General features: G+C 42.3%; 1 protein-coding gene across 6 annotated transcripts in view; it reads left to right on the top strand.

Moving 5' to 3' along the window:
* FBXO15 (F-box protein 15) overlaps positions 1 to 22105 on the top strand; it is a 75036-nt gene extending 52931 nt beyond the window's left edge. For 4 of the 6 annotated variants that reach the window (XM_070627897.1, XM_070627899.1, XM_070627895.1 and 1 more), the window contains 2 exons: positions 19058 to 19090; positions 19344 to 22104. In XM_070627897.1, the coding sequence (XP_070483998.1) occupies positions 19058 to 19090; positions 19344 to 19649 (339 nt within the window). In that variant the 3' untranslated portion in view covers positions 19650 to 22104. Of the gene's footprint in view, positions 1 to 19057; positions 19091 to 19343 lie in introns of all 6 variants that reach the window. The other 2 variants (XM_008525369.2, XM_008525366.2) reach the window with 1 other exon arrangement.
* The last annotated feature ends 2820 nt before the right edge of the window (positions 22106 to 24925 follow it).

The following is a 24925-nucleotide window of genomic DNA, read 5'->3' as shown; positions in this document are numbered from 1 at the left end:
GTAAAAAAAATAGATACATTCATTTTTATGTGTCTAATTCAGAGAAGTGCCCATAGACTCGAGATGAAACACCTGTGATCTCTCACTGATTTAATGTTGGCCGGGGAGAAACTGAGATCATGGTGAATTTCATTTTTACAGATTGGGAGCTTATGTGTGCCAGGCACTGTGCAACACGCTTTACCTGCGTCTTTTAAATAACCCCACGGGGTAGATGGTATGATAATGACATTTTACAATGAGGATCTGAGACTCAGGTTAAATACCCAGAGGTGCACATCTGGTAAGACACAAGCTAGGATTTGCCTGTTTCTGGCCCGTGCTCTGACTGTTGCTGCATTCTGCTCCATGTTGCATGGCAGTGGGAGGTGGAAGGACCCTCATGAACATTTAGCACTCAAGAAAATGCCATCAACTAGGTATTTAGCATAATGTAAACAAACATGTAATGAAGCCAATTCTAACAGGGATAAAACTGTTTAAAAAAATTATGCCTTAAGTCAATGAAACTGGTATATGCTTACATAAAGAACTGAGACTAACCAAGTCACTTTGAAGAAGCACAAGGAGGTAGGGCCAGCGTTACCACATAGAAAGACTTAGTATAAAGCCACGGGGAGTATGAGAGGCCTTTTGATGCAAGAAAAGGACAAACAGACAATTGGAGAAGGATACAGAGCTCAGAAACAGACTTGCACAGATGCACGTTTTGTGATAAAGGTGGCATCGGAGCAGCGGGAGAAGAGTGGGTTTTAACGGACGATGCTGGGACAACTAGACAGTGTCTGGAAGAGAGAAAAGTGGACCTACTTCACACCATGCCTAGAAACATATTCCAGGAAGGTTATAGGCCTAAATGTGAAAAGCAAAATAAGAAAGCTTCTGGGAGACAATATTGGCATCCTACAATAGCAAAAACCAGTAACTTGGTTTAAAAAATCGGTAGAACACTTGATAGACATTTCTCCAAAGAAAACATACAAATGGCCAAGAGGTGTGTGAAAAGGTGCTCAACATTACTAATCATCAGGGAAATGCAAATCAAAACCACAGTGAGATATCACCTCACACCTGTTGAGAGAGCTATTATCAAAAAACCAAAAGATAACAAGTGTTGGTGAGGATGTGAAGAGCCCTCTACACTGTTAGTGGGAATGTAAATTGGTTTAGCCACTATGGAACACAGTGTGGAGGTTCCTCAAAAAATTAAAAATAGAACCAGCAATCCCACTTCTGGGTGTACATCCAAAGGAACTGAAATCAGGATCGAGAAGAGATATCTGCACCTCATGTTCATTACAGCATTATTCACAATATATTGCCAAGATACAGAGACAACCTAAGTGTCTATCAACAGATGAATGAATAAAGAAAATGTGTGTACATCCTTGAAATATTATTCAGCCTTAAAGAAAAAAGGTCCTGCCGTACATGGATGAACCTTGAGGACATTATGCTAAGTGAAATAAGCCAGTCACAGAATGCCAAATACTGCATGATTCCACCTATATGAGGTGTCTAAGAGAGTCAAGCTCATAGAAACAGAGAGTAGAATGATGGCTGCCAGGGGCTGGGAGAGGGGGAAGTGAGGAATTGTTGCTTAATAGGTGTAAAATTCCAGTTATACGAGATGAGTAAGTTCCAGAGATCTACTATACAGCATAGCCCTGTGGTTAACAATACTGTAGTGTATAGTTAAAAAAACTTAAAAGGGTAGATCTCGTGTTAAGTGTTCTTACCATAATTTAAAAAAAAAAGACAATATGAGCAGTATTTCCACCTGCTGGCATTTCTGACTGGCATTGAACTCAAGCACCGTTTTTATACTCTTTTAGAAACAGGATGTTCACTTGTCTTAGGAAACATGCTCCCTCGTTTGATAACTCTTGCCGCAATATTCCTCTCCACGTGGTGCCAACACCTGCCTCTAAGTAACTGTCAAAAGAAAACATGACTCATTGACCATACTTTCCCCCACTGGAGATGCACAGAGTAAGTGTGATCCCACCCGGCTCCACCTCTGTTGTTTTAAAGGGAAGCTGTGGCGGGTCTCAAAGCTCTACTGAGAAGCTGGAGGAGTAGTCTATGCTACATCTGCTTAGGGGATTTCAGTCAGTCATGGATGATTATCCCTATGAAAAGCAAAAGGAAAGTCTTATTATATCATGTGTGTCTAAAAGAGTATTTGGAGTTTTCCATCTCAGCTGCAGTGGTGTTTTGATTGCATACGTTATTAGGAAAATTTAGACTTGGGGGAGACAGTAAACCCAAAATAAGACAAATAGTAGCTAAAACGTCACAACCTTAGACTTGGAAGAAATGATGGACACTTCAGAAAATACTTGGTGGCAAAAATGTCAATTTGTAAAATTTGATAGGGACCAAAAAAATCAATGAATCAAATTTGTCTTGTGATATTTACATGAAAAGGGACTGGTCCTGATGAAAATGAAAAAATGCACATGGTTTACTTATGCAGTCCAGAAAACAAAGCGAAGGATTACGTTGGTTTAATGACATTTAACGTTGCTATAATTCTGAGGGAAATGTTTTTATTGATAAATAGAGTCTAAACATGCTCAGGGTCAAAATGATGGGGTTAAAACATTCTGTATTGATTTAAAATGTCAAGTACTTCTTAACTGCAGTGTGCTTCAAGCTAAGAAAAATTATGTATTTTTGTAACAGGAACTAGAAGGAAAAATGGACAAGTAAATGCAATTTGATTTGTTGAAGTCATGGGATTATGGGTACATTTTATTGGTAATTCTATTAATGTTGCTATAATGTAATAAAATATTTAAAAATCTGAAATTTGGTTCATGGTTGCATGAACTCTACTGTTAGATTCTGATGTAACTAGACTGTGGAGCCTGCAATAAAAATTATTTGATCTTTTATTTACATACAACCTGTACCCCAGTCGTCCTCTTTTGCCCCTGGTTCTTGTGCTTTTCCAGTGCATACTGATTTCTTGCTTTTGATTAGGGCACAAGAAATTGCAGTTGTCATGGAATAAGATACTAAGTGGTATCTCTTACAGATTGATAAACCCCATCCACCCATTTCCCCTGAATAAGATACTTTCTTTCTGTAATAGGATTCTGTGGGCCACTGATCCATAGCTAAATTGCTAATTTGCACTATTATTTGTTCTGTGTAAGTGGAATGAATGGTCATGCAAGAGAAGTTTGTTTCTGAGGCAGCCTCTGAAATGGCTGTGCTGATGTTTCTATTTACTACCCACTCCGTGCACAGCTAAATAGGCCCGCGTGATGCCCAGCCAGAAATTGTAGGCTCTCCTCTCTTCACAAGGAGATAATTGTGGTACATTTATAGCTATTTTTTAAAGAGATTCTCAAAACTGTCTGTAGGAAAAGATCCCCAGATTGCAAAACTGTTTCATGGTGCGGCAAAATGGAAAACCTTCTACACAGATAGTAGAAAAAGGCTACAAGTTTCCTTCAGGAGGCAGAGAGCATAATATAATCTCATGGATTTATGTTACCGTTCACCTTTATTCCTCAAGGGTGTGATTAAATTAGGGAGTATAACCATGCATTTTAATCACTATGATTTATGTTAAAAACTTAATAGAAACAGAGAGCATTACTTCTGTGTGTGGCCTCTCCCTCCATCAATCTGTAGATGGTCGGCTATGTGAGGAAATTGTGCCTTTAATATTCCTTATGGGCTGAAACTTGGTCCTGTCTCTGGAGTTGAATGTGGCTTCTTGGACAGACTACTGAGGATTTCCTTCACTTCTTTAAAATATCCCGGACTCTGTGAAAATGGTGAGATTATCACGTGGCTGATGAATGTAAACTCTTTGTTTTGGACTTCATCATGAGCTCTGGGGTGTAGGCATGTACATTCTCCTTGAGCTGCAGCAAATACTTCACATTTAAGTTGTGAGTTCTTGCTCATACTTCATGGCACTCATTCTAAATCACAGATGGGAAAAGATTTTTCCCCTGAACAATGACCAGTGACCCTAACAATGACATTCAACAGGCATTCATTGTGTACCTTTCCAGCACACGGTGCTGATCTGGGTGCCATGTATACAGAGATGAACAGATGTGGGCACCAACTGATAAAAATAATCATAAAGCGAACCCAGGCCTAGCGTTCCATGCCCTGGGAGGAGGGGGATGAGGTCTGGCTGGGTAATGGAGAAGACAGCATGGACCTTGAAATATGGGTTGATTTTTGTTTTGCAAAATTAAGGTTGTCCGGGTAGAGAGAAAAGCATAAGAAAGGGCCTGAAGGGAGGAAAGAAAATGGACAGATATGTGAAAAAACAGCAGTTTCCTTTTCAATATTCAATAGACTTGGTTTTCACTTTGAGGAGGGAATGTGACAGTTTACACAAAAGTGCAAGAGCAATGAACAGTTCTGAACAAGAGTGAAAAAGGAAAAGTGGGAGACAAGTGAATGGAGAGGGAAAGAGGTGTGGGGAAAGAGGAGACGGAGTAGGAGAAGGGCAGCTGGAGAAGAAGGGCCTTGGTCTGCGGCAGAGGCTCAGACGGAGGGAAAGTTGTATGTGGGGCAGGCTGCACCCCCAGAGTCCAAAGCTTTCCTTCTCTTTGCCTCACTGGAGTCCAATGTTCTAATACCCTTGTATCAGTGTCTTTCACTCATAGGTGTCTTTGAGTGTCATCATCTTATTTTGATGTTTGTCAGCAACTTGGGCAGTTTTCAGCCGATGCATGTTGCTTGTATGGTGTACTTGTACGTCCTCTGCTGGGGCACATTAATTAGGAAGTTTTCACAGATGCCTTAGGCACTGGTGTGAATGTTAGAGGCGATGTGCATTGCTGAGCCCTGGACAGCAGGCAGTGATGTTTGTGCCCAACAGTTCAGGTGGGCACAGTTTTGGGAAATAATATTGGAAAAGTTTGCATTTTATTTATTATTGTTAATTTTTCTAAGTTGATATGTTACAGCATCCCAATTAATGATTTCACATAAGACATGTGTCAAACCATAATGTTTTCAAATATATACACTTCATGCCATGTAGGCCGTGCAGCAGCCCCTGTATAGAGTGAAAACATGTTTCTATGCAGAAGTGCAGTGCCCCGTCTCCTCAGTGAGGATGGGAAAGGATATTTATGGGTCAGGGTTTAGAAGGCCCCGTGCTTCAAGGCCCTAGCCTAGAAGATGAAGGCTGGTCCCAGGCTGTCTGAGTTCAAGTCCCGGCTCTGTGATCTTGGGCAAGTTTCTTAGCCTCTCTGCATTTCAGTTTGCTCATACCCCTGAAAGATAGGAGTGGATTTCAGATGTAAACTACTGTCAGTCAGAGGGGCTCTCTGTGTGGTGCGAGGGCTGGTATGAGTGGAGAAGTTAATTTCTTACCCTGTGTCGGGATGGGGCTGAGTGCAGAATGCATGGTGAAACCAAACCAGCAGCACTCGCTTTGTGGAAGTGGCTGTTGGTGAAGTTTTAGCCTTTTAAATGCTGTGACTTTAGATTTAACTTAACTGCCAAGCTTTGATCGACTTCAGCGATGTTTAGGGACAATGGCTGAACTGAGCCCAGGAAGGAGATAAAGGACAATAGACAATGAGGGTGAGTCCTTATGGTGTCAGGGCTCCCTCATGTGCTGAGGGCCTCCTCTGAGGAGCACAGCTGTCACTTCTAGGTTGCTTTTATGAGGCTTGATGGTTTGGAGATTGTAACAAAGGAGGGGTGTCGGGAAGGAGAGGTTTCTGCCTCCCTGCCGGTTCCAGCTCTGCCCCTGCTCACCTACTGCACTGTGTTTTGATGTGTTGACGAATCATCTGCAGATTTTTGTCAAATGAAGCTTCTGGTCCTGAGATCCCATCTCTAACCAGCTCTAGGGCCCACAGTGTGAGGAGGAGGCCTTAAGGCAGACGGAGTGGCTCCTTTGACGAAGGGGCAGAGTCACTGGGCCCTCAACCAGGAGCCCAGGGCCTTGTCCCCTCTTGTGCTTCCTGCCTCAGGCACAGAGCGGACGTGGCCTTTGGGCAAAACTCTGCCAGTGTCCTCTCCTCTCACTTTCTCTGCACAGATAGTTGAGCTGGTAAGTTGGCCCAGGGGATGTTTCAGAACAAGCTGTTTCACCCCTGAACTTGATGATGATAAGACTTTGGGGAGGGAGGAGGCAGACCCCTCATCTACTGCCTTGAGTCTAAGCCACACCCTCCAGTTGAGCACAAACACTTCTTTTTACCATATGTGTTATGTAGTAGTTTCTGACAGTTTAGCTTTCTAGTAAGATTTTGGGGTGGAAGTCCTTGTCCTATCTTTCAGATTTTTCCAGGAATGCTAGGAAAGGAGGTTATGCCCCGTAGCATAATTCTTCAATTATTTTTTTTTGGCAGGGGACTAATGTAATTAATTGGCTCAAGTTTTAGAAGTACCAATGAGGAACACAATGTATTAATAAATATTTGTGAAACTCAATTTCTTAATAATTATGCTAATGACTTCCAATGACCTTCAAGTTTGGGATTCTGTCTTATACCCTGAACATCCCCAGTGCCTAATTTCATGTCTTTGGTAGCTGTTCAATAACTATTGACTTCGATTACTAGTGTGGGCAGCAAAATTGATCTATCTGACATTAACCTCTAGCTGCGTGATCCGTGGGCTGAGATCTTATGCTGAAACCACAGGTTTTCTGCCTTTGCTGGGACTTGGGTCCCCTGGGAATTGGAGTCTTAGCTTGGACTCCCTTGTCTGATGCTCGTCCTCAGAAAATCTCCCCAGAGGTGAGGTGTCTGTGATGGGTAGTCTCATGGTCACCTTGGCCAAGCTAGAGTTCCTGGGCATTTAATCAAACACAAGCCTAGTGCTGCTGTGAAGGTAGTTTGTAGATGTTGTTAACTCCAGCTCCAAGTAAAGAGATTACCCTCTGTTATCTTGGTGGGCCTCCTCTAGTCACTGACAAGTAAACACTGAGGTTTCCTAGAGAAGAGGGAATTCTGCCTCAAGACTGCAGCATCAGCTCCTGCCTGAGTTTCCAGTCTATGGGCCTGCCCTGTGGGTTTTGGCCATACTAGCCCCCACAAGCAAATGAGCCAGTTCCTTCAAATTAACCACATACCTATGTCCTATTGGTTCTGTTTCCCTGGGGAGGCCTGACTGACGGTTTCCACACTGTGCGCTGGCTGGGCCTTCTTTCTCCTCGCCCTTTCTTCCTTCCTCCTGCTGCTCAGTGCCCACTTCACGTCCCCTAGTGCTTGTCTCCCCCTCCCGAAGGCCTGTCCCATGCTCCGGAACTGCCCTTCTTGGCCAGAACCATTTTCTCCCACCCGGGAGTGTCTCGGGAGGGCCTTAGGAGAAATGCGTTTGATTAGAGCAGGCTTCTCCCAGTCTGTCTGGCTGATAGACTCTGGTAGAGTCTGAATCTGGGGAGACTTTTTAAAACATGGTTCCTGGGCCCCACCCCCAGAGTTTCAAATTCAGAACACTGGGTGGGGCTGTGGAGTCTGCATTTCTAATGGGTTCATGAATAATGCCCAGGCTGCTGCTCCTGCAGCCCGACTTGAGAACCCCTGGCCAGTCCCCTGGCAGACACTCATCTCTGACCATGTCACCAGAGCATCAGGAACGAAAGCAGGGGAGAGGTAATGAGGATATCCTGACTTCAGGAAAAGAAGTACTTAATTCACGTATAGAGAGGAGGTTGGGGAGGGTCATGGCCAAGAAGATTGGGAGAGAGGGAGCAGTGGGGAACCCAGTGTAAAATGGTCCTAAGAAGGGTTGAAAAAGAGAAACAGAGGCCTGGATGCCATGAGTCGCACCCTGGGGTAGGGCCGGCAGGATTTTTGCTCACTATCATGTCCCCAAAGCTTAGTACTGTTCTAGCTCAGAGGACTCACTCAGTAAGTGCTCACTGAATGGACGTACAATGCCCTTCTTGAAAGTTGTGACCAGCTGTCAGACTTCTATGTAATGATATTCAGTCGTGGCAGGAGGACTTGTCCTTCTCAGATCTGCCGTGCATCCATCAGGTGATATTTGTGTGTTTCCCCCTGAGAAACTACCCCTAGCAGAAGGAATGTAACAGGTCTGCATTCATTCATTCATCATTTATTCATTCATTCATTTACAAAACCCTCACTAAGCTCCTAGCACGTGGGAGACATTATGCTATGCATGTGGGGGATATCCCAGTCTGTCTTTGCCTTCAAGAAACACACAGCCTAGCTGAGGCTCTCGTGGAAACTGTGTTCTCAAAGGAGGGAAAGTCTGTGCTCTGGCTGAGCAAGGAGTCTTCTGACCCCCTCACAGTCCGATGGAGAAGCACTGGCTGCTGGGACAGGCCATCCTGGATTAGGGGAATATGCTACTTAGTTGGATGGAGGAGGCTGGAAGTGAACATTCTGGGTGCTCGATACCAAGAGATTAATGCTGTTCACTCAGTTGTTCCATGATGAATAATGGACACTGCTCTCGGAGCAGGTGATGGTGCCCTTTCTATATGGTGAGACTCCGCATGCCACGTGTAACCCAGAATGGAGCTCTCCAAAGACATAAATGAGCAATGAAAGTAAAAGTATCTGTGTAGGACAAGCACAACGCAACATGACAGAGGTCATCCCTGTATAAAATTTGCTGGGAGGTAGACGTAGGTGTGGATTTAGTAGCTTGCAATGCAAACACACAATGCTACTCTTAATGCACAAACTTATATTATGTCTGCACACTCCCCCTCCCCCTTTTTCCTCCAGAAACATTAACAGGTTAATTTTCTGGGAAAATGTTCCGTAAGAGTTCTGAATCATAAGTCAGAGCCACCAGGAATTCACCCTCAGGTAGATAATTGTGTTCGTACTGTTCCATCAGGGCAGTGTACAGTATGAAAAATCACATGATAATCAGAGTAGAAGTCCCTTGTGGAGCTAGTGTACGCCCTCAGAAAGTCCACTGGAGGACAGGGTCCAGAACTGAGTCATATGGAAGAAACTGCAGCTATAGTAGAGTGGAGACAGCTACTTTTATTCAGGCTCTTTCCCAAGGTATTAGATTCCATACAGCAAATATTTACTGTGTATATAGCAGGCACAGATTATTACCTGACTCTTTACAGTATTGACTCTATTGCAGTCTGTAATAAAATTTCTCTGATTCAACAATAATTTCCCTGTTTTCAGCCTTCAATGTCTATTTAACTTGAAGATATGCCTACATTTTCAGAGCTCAAATTAAAGTTCCTGGACAACTTTCAAAGACGAAACCGAAACTACTCATGAATTAAAAATGGGTTCATAACTCTGTTTTCCACTTGCTGTACTGAAATCTTAGAGAAGTTTTTCCATGTGAAAGGAAGTCAGTTATGCCCATCCTGGGATCGGAAATCCGATATATATAACAACCAGCTGCAGATGGTCTTGAATGCTGCAGTGTAATTCTCTCCCTCCTCCTCAGCAGCTAAACTATGAGTACATCTAAAGGAAGATATTAGATGTGTGGATGAGGAAGGCAGGATGCAGCTGAAAACATTCAATTTTAGAAAGTTAAGAGCATTGTGATTGTGTGGAGGTTACAGTGTTTACTGCAACCATCTGGGCATTGAAGAGGGAGCGGAGGATGCTGTGTCCTGGTTCTAACTTTGCGGTTCACTTTCAGAGTGACCTCTAGGATGTCATTTAGAAGAGAATCTTGCTGACCAAGATAGCATGCTAAATATAAGCCCATAGAGAGGACATGTTGAATTGATAAAGCTTCATACTTCATTAAAGTTTGCCAAAGGAAGGAAATGTTATCTTCACATAGTAGACAGACAACAAATGTCCGGCTTAAGTGAATTTGTTGAAGTGAATGCAATTACATGTCTTTTCCTGACTTGACTCAAATAGTTAAACTGCTAATATCCATTAGAAAAGCGATGCTGGTTTATGTGAATAGGCAAGTTATTTTTAAAGGCAAATGAATACTAGAAATTGTGCCCAAGTCTCTGCTCACAGCGCAGTTTATCACTGTGAGTGTCCGGAGAAGTTAATAGCTTCATTTGGGAGAATGTAGCTTTTGTGAAATTCCTCAGCCAGGGCCAGTCTCTGGAAAATGTGTATAATTGGGATGAAATTCACCTAAGAAACATTGGAATAAGTCCCCTTTTAGCAATCTGTGAACCTCACAAATGATAAATCACTACTCCTGTCACTTGCAGAATTACCTTCCAATCTACTGACTCTGCAGACCATGCATAAGAGATTATGAGTTGGAGAGCTTGCCTGTCTTTGAGAAGTAAAAAAGAAATTGGTAGTTCAATACTGACCTATGAGGATGATATTTTCACTTATTTTGCTCTATAGCTTAAAATACAAGATAAAAGTACATTGAGATCCTGTGGTACGATTATTTAAAATAAAACTGATAAAATAAAAACTGAGATGCAACTAAGGGGCATGACAAATATGAAGTCAAGTAATTGAGAGATGACTCCTGCTTGAAAAGCAAGTGAAATGATTTTCCCAATGCATTGCATTCCTACAGTCTCTCAGGATATTAGGGTTTGGTGACAGTAGCTGAATCCACTTTCTTCCCATTGAGAGAAGTGACCTTTCTAAATATGTTGTCAAAAATTTTATTCCAACACCCAGATGATCCCAACAGCCAGTGGTCACGGAAACGGTGCAACACTTTGTCTTCAGACCAAGAAAGTGAGGATGTGGGCAAATTCCCTTCACTTCCCACACCAGAGTTGGGGCTTCTATAGTGCGAGATGCAAATACAAAGGTCAATCTAGTTCTTTTCAAAATTGTCCCTATACACGCATTATTTTTGTTTTAAAAAGTGCCACGTGACATCCCTTTTCATGTGTGGAAGTGCATTTTAAACAAATCTTATTTGTGAGATGTTAAGTTATTAACTAAATACTTTAGGGTGAGATTTTTTGCCTCATGAGGTGCTTCTTCACATTATGAAAGAATTCCCAGAGGCCTTAGTTTTTCCTCCAAAAATTGAAATAGACTTCTTAGATTATTACGGATTATAAAAGTGATATATGCTTTTTGCAAGAAATTTAAAAAGTACGAAACAAAGTACAAAGAGGAAAATAAAAATCACCCCCAAAGAAGTGGATGGAAACCACATTAGCAATGATAAAATGGACAGAAGTACTGATATGGCAGAGACTCAAACATATGAGGACATTATGAACTAATCTATTTCAATAGAAAACAAAGAAAACTAATAATTTTTTAGAAAAGTGTGGCAAAAATTGATTCAATAAAAAATGGAACATGTGAATGAAATATAGTCATTAAGGAAATTCAATTAAAATGATTGGAGAAATCCAATTAATAATCAAAAACCAATATATTTTTTAAAAACCCACCAAGAATTTGAAGCTGGCTTTTCACTTTATATTCAAGGACCAGATAATATCAATATTTTGCCAACTGTTCTAGAGCATATGAAAACAGAGGATGCTCTCCAATTCATTTTTAAACAGTTAAAAAATCCTTTTTAAATGGTAAGTTATAACACATATGGAAAACTGCATGAAGGAAAAATGTATGGATTGATGAGTTACTATAATTCAAAACCCTGCATAACCACCACCCAGAATTGACATAACCCCTCAAATCCCCAGGTGCCTTTCCCATGAAAACTCCTTCTTTTTTCCCTAAAGATAACCACTGTCCTGAATTCTAGGTTGTCACATCCTTACTTTTCTTCCTACTTTAATAATCCAAGTGTGCGTTCCTAAATGATTTAGTTTTGTCCGTTTGTGATCTTTGCATAAATGTTTTGATTGGAGGCCCAAGGCAGTGAAGTAAGACTGGAAAAAGAGGGAAAAAAATGAATAAGGATTAGAAAGAAGTAATCAAACTGTTATTTGCAAATGATATGATTTTCTACATCAAAACCCTAAACTAACCCATTGGAAAATTATTAAAATTAGAGACTTCAGCAAGGCTTCTGGATAAAATACCTATGTGTAAAAATCAATTAATTCCTTTTAAAAATAAAAAATCAGAAAGTTTAATTAAATAATGTATTGTTTGTAATTGCCAACAAATCCACCCAAAACAAAACAAACAGCTCTATGATACTTGAGAACAAATCCAGCAAAGGATATGTAAGATCTTTATGAAGAAAACTTACAACTTTCTTAAAAGACATTAACAAAGACGTAAATAAGTTGAGAGAGTTGCCATTTTCTTCGTTGGAAAGACTCTTAACAGTTTCAGTTCCCAACAAATTAATCCACAAATTTAATACCATTGCAATGTAATTGCAAAAAAAGTTTTGCATTTAATAAACTAATTGAAAAACCGTATAGAAAACTATAAGATGAAGAATGGAGAAGACAAGTTCGAAGAAGGTAGCGGGACATGCTTTCAAGACTGGTTTTGTAGCTATGTAATTAAAACAGTGTGAAATTAGTTCAAGGGGTAAAACATTGATTTATAAAAACAAAAAACTGAGAGCCCAGAAACAAAACTATGCATATGTTTCCAATTATGGAAACAATTTATGGCAAGGTAGCATTATAAGTCAGTTGGGAGATAATGGACTATTCAATAAGTGGTGCTGGGACCCATATGCAAAAAATTAAATTAACTCCCTACTTCACACCATACACCAAAATACATTCTAGATAGACTAAAGACATAAGCAAAATTTCAAATTTTAAATGAAAACATCAGAGAATATCTAACCTTAGCATAGGGAGGGATTTTAAATAAAAAGACATAAAAAACTCAAGCCATAGATGAAAATGTGGATCAAATTGACTAAATGTAAACAAAACTTCCATTCGTAAACAAATGAAACAAATGAAATAGACAAACCACAGACTGAGAGACATTTGTAGAGCACATAACTGTTAAATGATTGGTATCCAGAATATATTAAAACTCCTTCAAAGCAATAAGCTGAAGACCAGAAATTTGATAGGAAAATGACAAAGGATATGAACAGACAAGTCACAGGAGAGGAACCATGCATAGGCACTAAATGTAGGAAAAATAATCAACATCACTAGTCATCAGCAAAGTTCAAATTAAAAGCCAGTAAGATACCGTTTCACACTCTTCAACTGGCAAAAATGTAAAGGTCTGACAATTACAAGTATTAGTCAGATTGTGGAGCCTAGAAACTCATATGCCCTACTGGTAGGGGTACATACTGGTACAACCACCTTGGAAAATAATTTTTCATTCTATAATATGTTGAAAATTTGCAAACTCTACAAGTTAGCAATTCCATTTCTAAGTACATATCAGCAGGTGATTCATGCACATGTGCACAAGGAGAGATGTATAATATTTATAACACTGTTGTAATCGCAAGAAATTGGAAAAATTTTGTGTTTATCAACAGGAAAATGAATAAAAATTGTATATTAATAAATTATTAATATTATACAGCAGTTAGAAGGAATGAACCAGAGCTATGTGCATGAACCTGGATAAATCTCAAAAACATAGCATTCAGTATGATAGAATTTATATTATATAAGGTTTAAAACGTTCAAAACCAACTGCCATATATTTTATGGAAACATGCATTTATAGAAAATGCATTTAAGGTATTAAAAACATGCATGGGAGTGATCAACTTCACTTCAAGTGAGTGGTTAAATTTGGGGGAGGAAGGGAGGAAGGGTCAAGGGACTGAGAATACTTCAAAACAAAGTTCAAAAGCTGCAGAATACACATTCTTTTCAAATACACATGCAGCGTTCTCCAGGTTTGATCACATATTAGGCCACAAAACAAGTCTCAGTAACTTTAAGAAGACTGAAATAATTCCAAGCATCTTTTCTGACCACAGTGGTATGAAACTAGAAATCAACTACAGGAAGAATATTGGAAGAGCTACAAATATGTGGAGATTAAACAAAAAATGCTACTGAACAATGATTGGGTCAATGAAGAAATCAAAGGAGAAATTAAAAAATATCTGGAGAAAAGTGAAAATGAAAATACAGCATGCCAAAATTTATGGGATACAGCAAAAGCGGTTCTAAGAGGGAAGTTTATAGCAATACAGGCCTACCTGAACAAACAAGAAAAATCTCAAATAAACAATCTAACAGTGCACATAAGGGAACTGGAAAAAGAAGAGCAAACAAAGCCCCAAATCTGTAGAGGAAGGAAATAATAAAAATCAGAGCAGAAATAAATGAAATACAAACTTAAAAACAATGGAAAAAAAAATCAATGAAGCCAAGAGCTTGTTCGTTGAAAAGGTAAACAAAATTGACGAACCTTTAGCTAGACTCACCAAGAAAAAAAGAATGCTCAAATAAAATCAGAAATGAAGGAGGAGAAATTACAGTGGACACCTCAGAAACACAAAAGATTATAAGAGAATACTATGAAAAGCTATATGCCAACTAATCTAGAAGAAATGGATAAATTTTTAGAATCATTCAACCTACCCAAACTGAATCAAGAAGAAATAGAGAATTTGAATAGACCAATCACCAGTAAGGAGATTGAAACAATAATCAAAAACCTCCCAAAAAATAAAAATCCAAACCAGCCAGCTTCCCTGGTGAATTCTACCAAACATTCAAAGAAGACTTAATATCCATCCTTCTCAAATTCTTCCAAAAAGTTGAAGAGGAGGGAAGCTTCCTAACTCATTCTATGAAGCCAGCATTACCCTGATACTAAGAACCCACACAAAAGAAGGACAACACAAAAAAAGAAAATTACAGACCAATATCACTGATGAACGTTGGTGCAAAAATCCTCAACAAAATACTGGCAAATTGAATACAACAATTCATTAACAAGATCATACACCATGATCAAGTGGAATTTATTCCAGGGATTCAGGGATGGTTCAACATCTGCAAATCATCAACATGATGCACCACATTAACCAAATGAAGAATAAAAATCACAAATGAAGAATAAAGTCATCTCAGTGTATACAGAGAGAGCATTTGACAAGCTACCACATCTATTTATGATAAAAACTCTGAATAAAATGGGTATAGAAGGAAAGTACTTCAACATAATAAAGGTCATATGTGACAAACCCACAGCTAATATCATTCTCAATGGAGGAAAACTGAAAGCTATCCCTTTAAGAAGAGGAACCAGACAAGGATGCCCACAAAAACAAAAACAAAAACAAAAACAAGCAAAACAAACAAAGAAAAACAAAGTGATATGAAGCGAATATGGCAAAATGTTAAGTGACTAGTATGCTTGAAATATCTCATATGTAAGTTAAAACTGTCATCAATATGAATCATGTCTCTATGCATCCATTGATCCATCCATCCATCTTCCTATCCATCCATCCATCCATCTCTACTATCTATCTATCTATCTATCCATCCATCCATCCATCCATCCATCCATCTATCTGTCTATATCTGCCTGCCCATCCATCCATCCCTACCTCTGTCTGTCTATCTATCATCTATCTATCATCATCATCTATGTTAAGTTTTAAGATCTTCAGTGTTCTTAGTATTTACCATATTTCATAGATTTATGTTGAAGAGTGATTTACTGATCTTTAACATATAAAGTTTGGGTTTATTTAAATTTTTGGAAACCTTTGTAATGTGTAAATATATGTACACCTATAGTCTCATTTACTGCATCAACTGGCAATTCTTAAGAACACTATGAGAGAACCAAAAGTGGACAGAGGTCGCTACCTCTGATCTTCATACAACCCCCTCCTAATCCAGCCTTTCCATGCCAATCCCTCACATGTGCAGGTCTGAGCAAAGGATATTTTGAACATAAATGAAACCTCAAATATAAAAACTGGATTTAGGAAGTGACTGGTCTGAGTTTTAATGCACAAATTTAGCAGGCCAACAAGAGAACAGTGTGACTGCAAACATTTCCATCACTTGCTCTGATGTATTTTCTTTTTTTAAAGATTGGCACCTGGGCTAACAACTGTAGCCAATCTTTTTTTTTTCTCCTTTTTCTCCCCAAATCCCCCCAGTACATAGTTGTGTATTTTAGTTGTGGGTCCTTCTAGTTGTGGCATGTGGGACGCCATCTCAGCGTGGCGTGATGAGCGGTGCCATGTCCACACCCAGGATCCAAAACAGCGAAACCCTGGGCTGCCGAAGCAGAACACACAAACTTAACCACTTGGCCATGGGGCCAGCCTCTGATGTATTTTCTTCATACATTAGAGTACCACATCAGACTACACTAGTAGTCACTTATTCCTTGGTTTGAAGAGAACTGTTGTATGTAGCTTTAGAACTGATGCAAAACAATGAGTAATCTCTGCTGTGAGAAAGTCACCAGTGATGCATGGCTGAGTTCTTTCTTCTCATAATCAAAGCTCTGTTGTCACTTCCAGATTTGACTGAGAAGAGCTACAAAACCTCATTAAGGCAATTATTGCCCTGGGCTCATCCTGGGGCCGATCGCTGTTATGTACCAATTTGCAGAGTCCTTTTAGGTAATGGATAAATCAAGTGGGCTGTTGTGAGCGCCACCCCACGGCTCCCTGCCTGCTGCTCTCTTGTTAAGATGCACTTCAAGGGCATTAGCATCAACTTTGGACTTTCAAAAAGAGGGCTGAAAATAGGACTATGCTACTTTGTAGTAGAAAGGTGGAAATTTAGATGAAAATGTTGGAAAAATATTAACCTAATATGTACTATTAGCTTTCTGAAGCTCCCAAAGGCTCCCAGTGTGTTCTACTGCAAGTGCAGCTGAGCTGATAGCAGGACTGGGGTGTTGGCCACCCCAGGTGAAGGTGGGAGGTTTCAGTCCAGCACTTGGATGAAGGGTGATGCTGAAGAGTGGAGGCAGACTAGATATTTGGGCTTCTTGATCCCCCTGGAACACTGATAAACCACAGTGCCTGGCACACAATAAATACCCAATAAAAATGTAATTTACTTAATGAACAAATGGATGAAAGTCTGTTATTAGTTTGTCACCACAGCTGACTTGGTTTAGTGGGTAGCACGTTAGTGGCCATTATTTCTAAATATACTGAGGCCTGTTTTACCACAACTGGCAAGTTCTTTAACACTCATGTACTTTATGTAGGTCATGGAGATAATTGCTGTTTAATATTTGAAAAGCAAATAGATGTCTTGGATAGTGAAGGACATTCTTGAGGCTTTGCATTTATAGCTTTATTATTCTATGTCCCCATTTTATTCTTTGACCTGTCCTTTTGTTTCTGAGCATTTTTTGCTCAGTGTGAATCAGAAGGCCTTAAAGAACCTGGAAAAAATAAATACAATGATGTCGCCAGTGGGCAGGTGTTTTGGAGAAGATAAAAACATTTTATAAATGAAGAGTTGTGGCCTTAAACTTTGATCACATGTTTTGTTAGTAGCGATGGGAAATGGAGAATCACCATCATTTGTTTTTGGCAAGGAAGAGAAGGGGACCTCTGCTGGGCCAGGTGAGGGGAGAGGTCAGCTGGAAGCTGGGACTGAGGGGGGCCTGGTAAGGGAAAGATTCTGACTAAAGGTACAGATTGAGGAGCTTTAGACCCCAAAGGAAACCGTCTTTATCCTCCACCTTTGTGCTTTGGCTGTTCTGTTGGGTATACTGAAATAAAGTCACTTTAAAAATCTGCATTTCTTAGTGAAACTGTACTTCATGAACTGTAACATTAGGAGGATGAAGCTGAAAGTGTAAGCCCTTCGAGGTCGGCAAAGCCCGAGTCAAATCGTAGCCTTGTCAGTTACTGGGATGTGATCTGAGTCATGTCTCCTTCCTCTCCCATCCCCTGTTCTTATTCTGCCAAGTGGAGATGATGCCTGCCTCACAGCAGTCAATCATTATTCCAGCGATCATGCAGGTCAGGCAGGGGTGCCTGCTCTCCATTCAATCCTTTCCTCTTCCAGAGGGAATTTAGTGAATCTGAGTGGGTGAGGGGACAAAAAGCGATGTAAGGGAGGGGACTGCGACTTTTGCACCCTGTCGGCTGCCCTGTGTTGGGCTAAGGGCTCCACATTCAAAGGAGCTGTGTGTGTGTCTCTGCGACAGAAGAATGGGCGAGTTCACTTGTAAGCTGTCACTCTGCCTTTTCCAATTAGATGAGAAGGGTGGCTGATGCACTGTGTTTTTATTATATGACTTCCAGGTGCTGTCTCTACCGTGTGACATGGAGGTGACAAGGTGGTCTGCTTGTCCCTGTAGGAGTGCAGGAGGAAAGGGTGGCTCCTGTAGCCCCCAGGCTTGAGGGACACAGAGGTGACCCTGCACTGATGTGACTAAATCACACAGCTGCCTAGTGTAGCTGAGTTCTGTAGGTGGCACCCTGAGCATTTTAGGAGGCATAATCTCATGAGACTACATTTCCTCCAATGTATCTTATGACCTCTCTTTATGTGGGAGGGTTTAGAGTGGTCTACCTGTCGTTATTGGTTCCTTGTTTATTCTTAGGAGACAAGACAGGAAAATGAAAATATGGAGACCTCTACTGTGCTAGTGAAGGAAAAGAGGAAAATCTGACAGTGAGGATAGCTCTGTGTGTGTGTGTGTGTGTGTGTGTATGTAATAGAAAATGCATTGACACTTTTGGGGAAGAGAAGGAAATATATAAAGTTTTGAGAGAAAAGACAGTATGATAAAAATGAAAGCTTGTCTGTTCTCTCACCAAATATTTTCTCCCTAAGTTTAGTTTGAATTGTTTACTTTGAAGTTTTGGTGTAGTGATCTAAATAGAACAGAATGAAGAAAAAATTGTGATAGAGATCAGATAATTTTAAAAATGGAAGATGATTTGTCACTTTTGGGAGAAATCACCAAGAGACTCTCAAGTTTGGTGTCCATTGCTTGTAAGTGACCTTCGGCGTGGAGGCAGGCTAGTCTGATGGTTATAGCATTGATTTTGGCATCTGATCGACGTGGTTTCAATTCTGCGCTCCGCCACCCATTAATTGAGTAACCTTGTATATGTGATTTAGTTCTTGGAGTCTCACTTTTGTCATTTGTGAAATGTCATCTAGATGATGGCAGTAGATTCCTCACAGGATTGCTGTATTAAGTGAGAAGGGAAGCACCCGGCCCATAATAAATGTCTAACTGATACAGTTATCATTTCTCTCTGTTTATACTGAGCAGCGTATTATAATGAATTATATCTGTGTATTATTACTTGGCAGCATACCACAGTGACATGGGCGGAAATGCAAAAGGTGAGTAGAATTTGGAAAATTCAGATAACAGAAGCTTGAAATTTATATACTGCAATAATTGACATTCATTCTTTTTGTTTCTGTTTCTTTTCTCATCCTGTTGAGTCATGCCCTTGGAAAACTGAAACCTTATCCTAAAACCTGGAAACTGCTAGTGTGATACACATAAAATACATACTTTTCTCATATTTTGCATTCCTTCTGATTTAAAATAAGGTATTCTATAAAGATTTGTTTGCTTTTCTTTTTTCAGCTCATTTATTTGATCACTTCAACAAACCCTTACGGAGTGCTTCCTGAGTGGCATGTGCTCTGCTGGCTGCCAGAAGGCTGGGAAAAGAGAAGTATACAGATGAGTGAGGTGCACAGGTGGACCAGCGATGTGGTCATGAAGGCAGATGATCTCAGTGGGGCCGGAGAGGAGCTCCAATGGGGGAGACCACGGTGGAGGGGAGGCTGCCCCCTGCTGGGGGGGTGGGGAGCTTCACAGAGGCTGTGTCCTGTGAGCAGGAAAAGGAGAGAAAAATTGTATGCAAAAAACCGCAGCCGATGCTTGTGAAAAACGGCAAGGAAGACTTTATTCAAGACTATTGCAGCTGAGCAAAGAGACTGCAGAGTTGTAAGTGCTGGAAAGTACCTAGGGGGAGGTTAGTCAAGGTGTTAGGCACCTGCGTTTGCTAAGTGGTGCTCACCAAGTTAGGCTCCTGCCCTCCCACGGAGATGGGGAGACAAGGGGCATCTCCTTGATGGTCACCTTTCCGAGTGCTGGCTCCCACGTCTTTGAGACAGACTTTCCTGGGCTGTAAAACTGGCAGGTGCTGGGGGGAGATTTACATCTCAAAGGGGCAGAAAAAGAATTTACAACGACAAGTTTTCTAAAGGAAATGCTCTGAGGAAAAGGAGGTCAGGGGCATAGAGTCGGGAAGAAACCTGTCAACATTCCATCCAGCTGAGGCGCCCCCCCCACCCCCACCTCGGGTCACAGTGGGGGAGGGAGGAGCAGGACATCCATGAGAGGAACAGTAAGATGAAAAGGCCAGAGGAAGGCCGCCACCTGTGAGGGTCCTGAAAGGACCAGGCTGCTTCATGTCCTCCTCCACCACTTCCTGAGTGCGTGAGCTGGGCCAAGTTACTTATGTTCTGAGACTCGACTTTCTAGCATGTAAAATGAAGTATTTGAAGGATTAAATGGAGAAATGCGTGTAAATGCTTAGTGGAGTGCCCAGCACATAGTGAATGATAATGTGAGGGATTTTTACCTTTTTGGGGTTTTTTTTGAGGAAGATTAGCCCTGAGCTAACATCTGCCACCAATCCTCCTCTTTTTGCTGAGGAAGACTGGCCCTGAGCTAACATCCATGCCCATCTTCCTCTACTTTATATGTGGGATGCCTACCACAGCATGGCTTGCCAAGTGGTGCTTAGGTCCACACCTGGGATCCAAACTGGTGAACCCTGGGCCGCCGAAGTGGAACGTGTGAACTTAACCGCTGCACCACCGGGACAGCCCTGGGATTTTTATCATTTTTGTGTGTAGATAAAAGGCGAATAGTTTGCTCTTCTTAGTGGCGGGAGTTGGAGCTGAATATCTGCCCTGGCCCCTGTTGCAGAGGGCCTATGTGTGTCCTCCTGAGGAATTCAGCTTCAGAGGAGCTGTGTGAGCGACTTAAGTGGGGTTGGGATGCCGTGACATTTAGATGGTTAGAACAGTCTGGCATCCGTGAAGAGGGTACGTTACATAACACAAAGCAGTAAGTTTTTTATATTTTTTGCTTTTACTTTTGAGAATGAAGTATTTTTTAAGTATTAAGAAATATCTTCATGTGTTATGTCATATCAGTTAGTGAAAAGGAAAGCACACATACACAGATGGGAATAACTCTGAGGAAACATTTGACACACTTCTATACTGCATTAATCATGTTTTTTATCTTGTACTTTGTGATTCTTTGACATCGTGGGGGCCTTGCTGGCTGGGAGACACTGCCCCTCCCAGGGCCGGCTAGTTCCTAGAGACAGCAAACAACTTGCCGGAGAGCACACCTTTCACATACAAGCCAAACAAGCCAGAGGTCACACCCCAGCCCCCTCTGTAAGTGACTCTCACACACCAGCCAACGTTTCCCCTGCCCCAGAGCCCCCCAGGGCCAGAACCCACTGTAATTACTCAGACGATTCAATCCTAAACTTGTTCAAACTTCCCTGCCCTGTGTGCCCATTCCTCCTGTGGAAATGACTCAAAGTTCCAGCCCGTGCCTTCTCCTCTCCTTCTGCTCCTCACAGACCCTGGTGCTTCCCCATGTGGCCCTGTGTTGAAATGGGCAAACAGCCATTGATGATTAAGTACCTAGGTACTAAAGATTTTTCCTTTTTGCAATTACTGATTATAGCTTTTAGCTGTTTAACCCACCCATTGTTAACTGTGCTGTTTAGGCAATATGCTATTTGACTCCCACTAAGTTCCTATAGTTAACATCTCCCTGGAGCCTGGGTCACCATGGTAATGGGTGTGTGAGCTGTTTTTCAGGAATTAGAACTCCTTGTCCACTTCAGGCTGGTTGAGACCACCAGCTCATCAACCAGGCCTGTGCAGATGTCCGATTGGCAACGTTTTGACCTCAAGAGGCTAAAATCTCCACCCTCAGTTCATGCTAATATTGCCATTTTGTGAACCTGGGTCCCATGAAGAGGCGTGAATTCTGACTACACTTGCACGGATCATCAGTCATCTCACCTCTTCTCACCTCCAATCAGCTCTCTCCACATTTCAGACCACCTTGCCCCCTACCCCATAAATATCCCTAAGTCCCTGTTTTCAGGGAAGCAGATTTGAGACTCATGCTCTTGCTTCCTCGCATGGCTGCCTTGTGATGAAACTCCCTCTCTGCTGCAATCTTGTTGTCTTGGTGGTTGGATTTCTGGGAGGCAGGCAAAAATGAACCGGGTTCAGTAACAGTGTGGTGTGGCATGCCCATCCTCTTGAGAACTGTGAGTCATAAAACATCTTTCAGTGGCATCGTGCTGTGTCATCACTCAGTCACCTCTATAAGTCCTGGTTAGAGTCAAAACACACATCCATTCCTTTGTTCACTTTCCTTGGTGGTTCATCCCTTTCTTCCTCACAGGGGAGGGTCAGTGGGTGCTCACCCTGCTTATTTGCCTCAGACGCTCTTCCCATTCCTGGGTGGGCTCATATTCACCAGGCATTTGGCCTAGTGTCTTAGTCTGTTCAGGGCTACCACAAAATGACACAGACTGGGTAACTTACAGCAAAAACTTATTCCTCACTTTTCTGGAGGCTGGCAGTCCGGGATCAGGGTACCAGCGTGGTTGGGTGAGGGCCCTCCTCTGGGTTGCAGACTTCGCATATCCTCACACAGTGGAAGGGGCTAGGGAGCTCTCTGGGGTCTCTTTTATAAGGACACTAATCCCATTCATGAAGGCTCCACCCTTATGACCTAATCACCTCCCAAAGGCCCCACCTCCTAATATCATCACCTTGAGGGTTAGGATTTCATCATATGAACTTTGGGGGCACACAAACATTCAGAACATAGCCCTCGGAGGCACAAACTCAACGAGGCCCTTGTCCTCCCCTGCTCGTGTTAGAGCCCCGGCCAGTATGGAGATGTGACATCTGTCCATACAACAACACCAACCTCCTGTGAGCTGCAGAAGCTCCAGTTTTTCCAGGTGTCATTCCTCAGCCTGGAGGCCTTCAGCCCGTCTCTCCCGCAGACTCTGTTTCATAAACGGCTGGTGATTTTGGCAGCCACCCTCAAGGATGGAAGTCCTTGGCCTGACAGGGCTGCTTTGGTCTGCTTTCCCTGTACTTACTTACAGCAGTTGTAGAGCTTCCCTCCTTGATTTTACGTACGTTTAACTGTTAGAATTTATGTTATGCCTTGACTGTTGGATAGAAGCCAAGCAGTTTGGGTAACACGTGAGGCCCAGAAGAATCGAGGAGGGAGGAGGCTCTGCTCGTCTCACTTCCTTGTCATCCCTCTCAAAACGGCACTCAGTTATGTATTTTTATTTGGGTAGTTATAATACTGCCATAATTCTTAGAATCTTTGAAAACTCGGTGCAGGGAGTGACAAAGGTCCTTCTTCGGTCACCATGGGCTGGGGGTCCTCCAGGGAAAGAGGGAAGGGCTGAGGAAATGTCTCTCTAGAGGAGGCGGGTGGGATCCCACTTGGAGTGGCTAATAACAAGATGATGTGGGCAATGAGGGTGCATCCTGAGGGAGCCAGAGCCGTGACGTCATTTCACGGTGAATCGTGTCCCCTCAAAAGATGTTGGAGTCCTAACCAACCCCTGCCCCATACCTATGAACATGACCCGATTTGGAAAGAGGGTTTTTTCAGAGGGAGTCAATTCAAGAAGAGGCATTAGGGCATTAGGATGGGCCCTAATCCAACACAACTGGTTCTTATAAAGAGGAGAAACCTGGACACAAAGAAGTACAGAGGGCAGACGGTATGAAAACAAGGAAATAACGGTCATCTTCAAGCCTGGGAGAGAGGCCTGGCGCAGCTCCTCCCTCACAGCCTCAGGAGGAACCAGCCCTGCCGGCCTCCCAACTATGAGGCAATACGTTTCTGTTGTTAAAGCCGCCCAGTGTGTGGAGCTGTGTTACGGCAGCCCCAGCAAACTGACGCACCTTATCTCTTTTCAGACTCTTTCTAGCATTTCTGGATGCTTTTTTCCTCAGAAAGATGTCTGAAAAACCAACTTAAGCAAAGCGTGAGTTGAGTGAAAAGATCATGAATTGTTTATGGAATCAAATGAAGAGCAAGATGATGGCGCCTTGGCAGGGGCAGGGATGAGCCGGCCGCAGGCCCTGGGCTTTGAGTACCTCAGGGTTCGTTGGTAGCCTCTTCCCCAGGCGCATTTCTCTCTGTTTTGTTTTCTTGGCTTTCCTGTGTGTTGGGGGATATAACTGCTGGCTACTTTGGAATCACAAATTTACACCTCCTCAGCAAAAGAGAAAGCAACATTCTCTCTCCTCTTTTCAGGTGACATTCCTAGGAGAGCCTTTGCCTTGCCATCACAGTGATGGGGGCGGACATGGAGCCTTGATGGGCAGCTCTCACCTGAATGAGGTGGTCTGAGGAAGAGGAGCAGATGCTGAGGCAGGGTGGTCTGACAGAGTGGAGGGAGCTGGACAGTGAAGTGCACAGGTTGCTCCCACAGCCCGCCCTGTGGCCTCCAGCTAACTCAGGAGGAACCCTGTGCAGTGTGGCTGAGGGATGTGGCCCTTTCTCCATTGTTTCTGACCCCTGGGGGAAGTTGTGTGTTTGATAGACTTGATCTGGTTATCGCCTGTAACCCTGTGTTCTGAGTTTCTGCCCTAAGCAGCTCCCTGGGCCATCTCATGAGCCACTCTGGCTCTGTCTCTTCTTGGGCTAATTCAAGCAAGTGTGCACACAGCTCCTGCTCTGATTCCTGCAAGCTCAGCCCATTCCAGCCTGTGGTGTGTCACCAGTTTTATTGAAGGTGTGAGAATATAGTAAGGGCCTTGTGAGACTGGAAAGAAATACTGAAAGCAAGTTAGGTGCTGCCCTTGAGCCTGTCATCCATTTGTCTTGACCCTTCTCTGGGAGGCTGCTGTTGAGCAGGTCTTCCTTAGACTTGCTTTCCTGGCAGGCTGTGAGGGCTCGGCTCCTTCTTCCGAAGGGCATTTCCTTCAACTCCCTTCTCCCCTCCTGGAGTCTTTAGCCTCCACAGAGTAAAACCAGGTCCTCCTCAATACCAATCTAAGATCAACTTCCTTTTTCCCTCCTCAGGATGACTGAGAGTAGAAATAACCATTTCCTTCAGTGTAGACTGGCTC

This window comes from Equus przewalskii, chromosome 7, assembly GCF_037783145.1.
Source record: "Equus przewalskii isolate Varuska chromosome 7, EquPr2, whole genome shotgun sequence".
Classification (NCBI taxonomy): Eukaryota; Metazoa; Chordata; class Mammalia; order Perissodactyla; family Equidae; genus Equus; species Equus przewalskii.
Note: the sequence above shows the minus strand (reverse complement) of the source record. Positions and strands in the feature narration are given on the sequence as shown.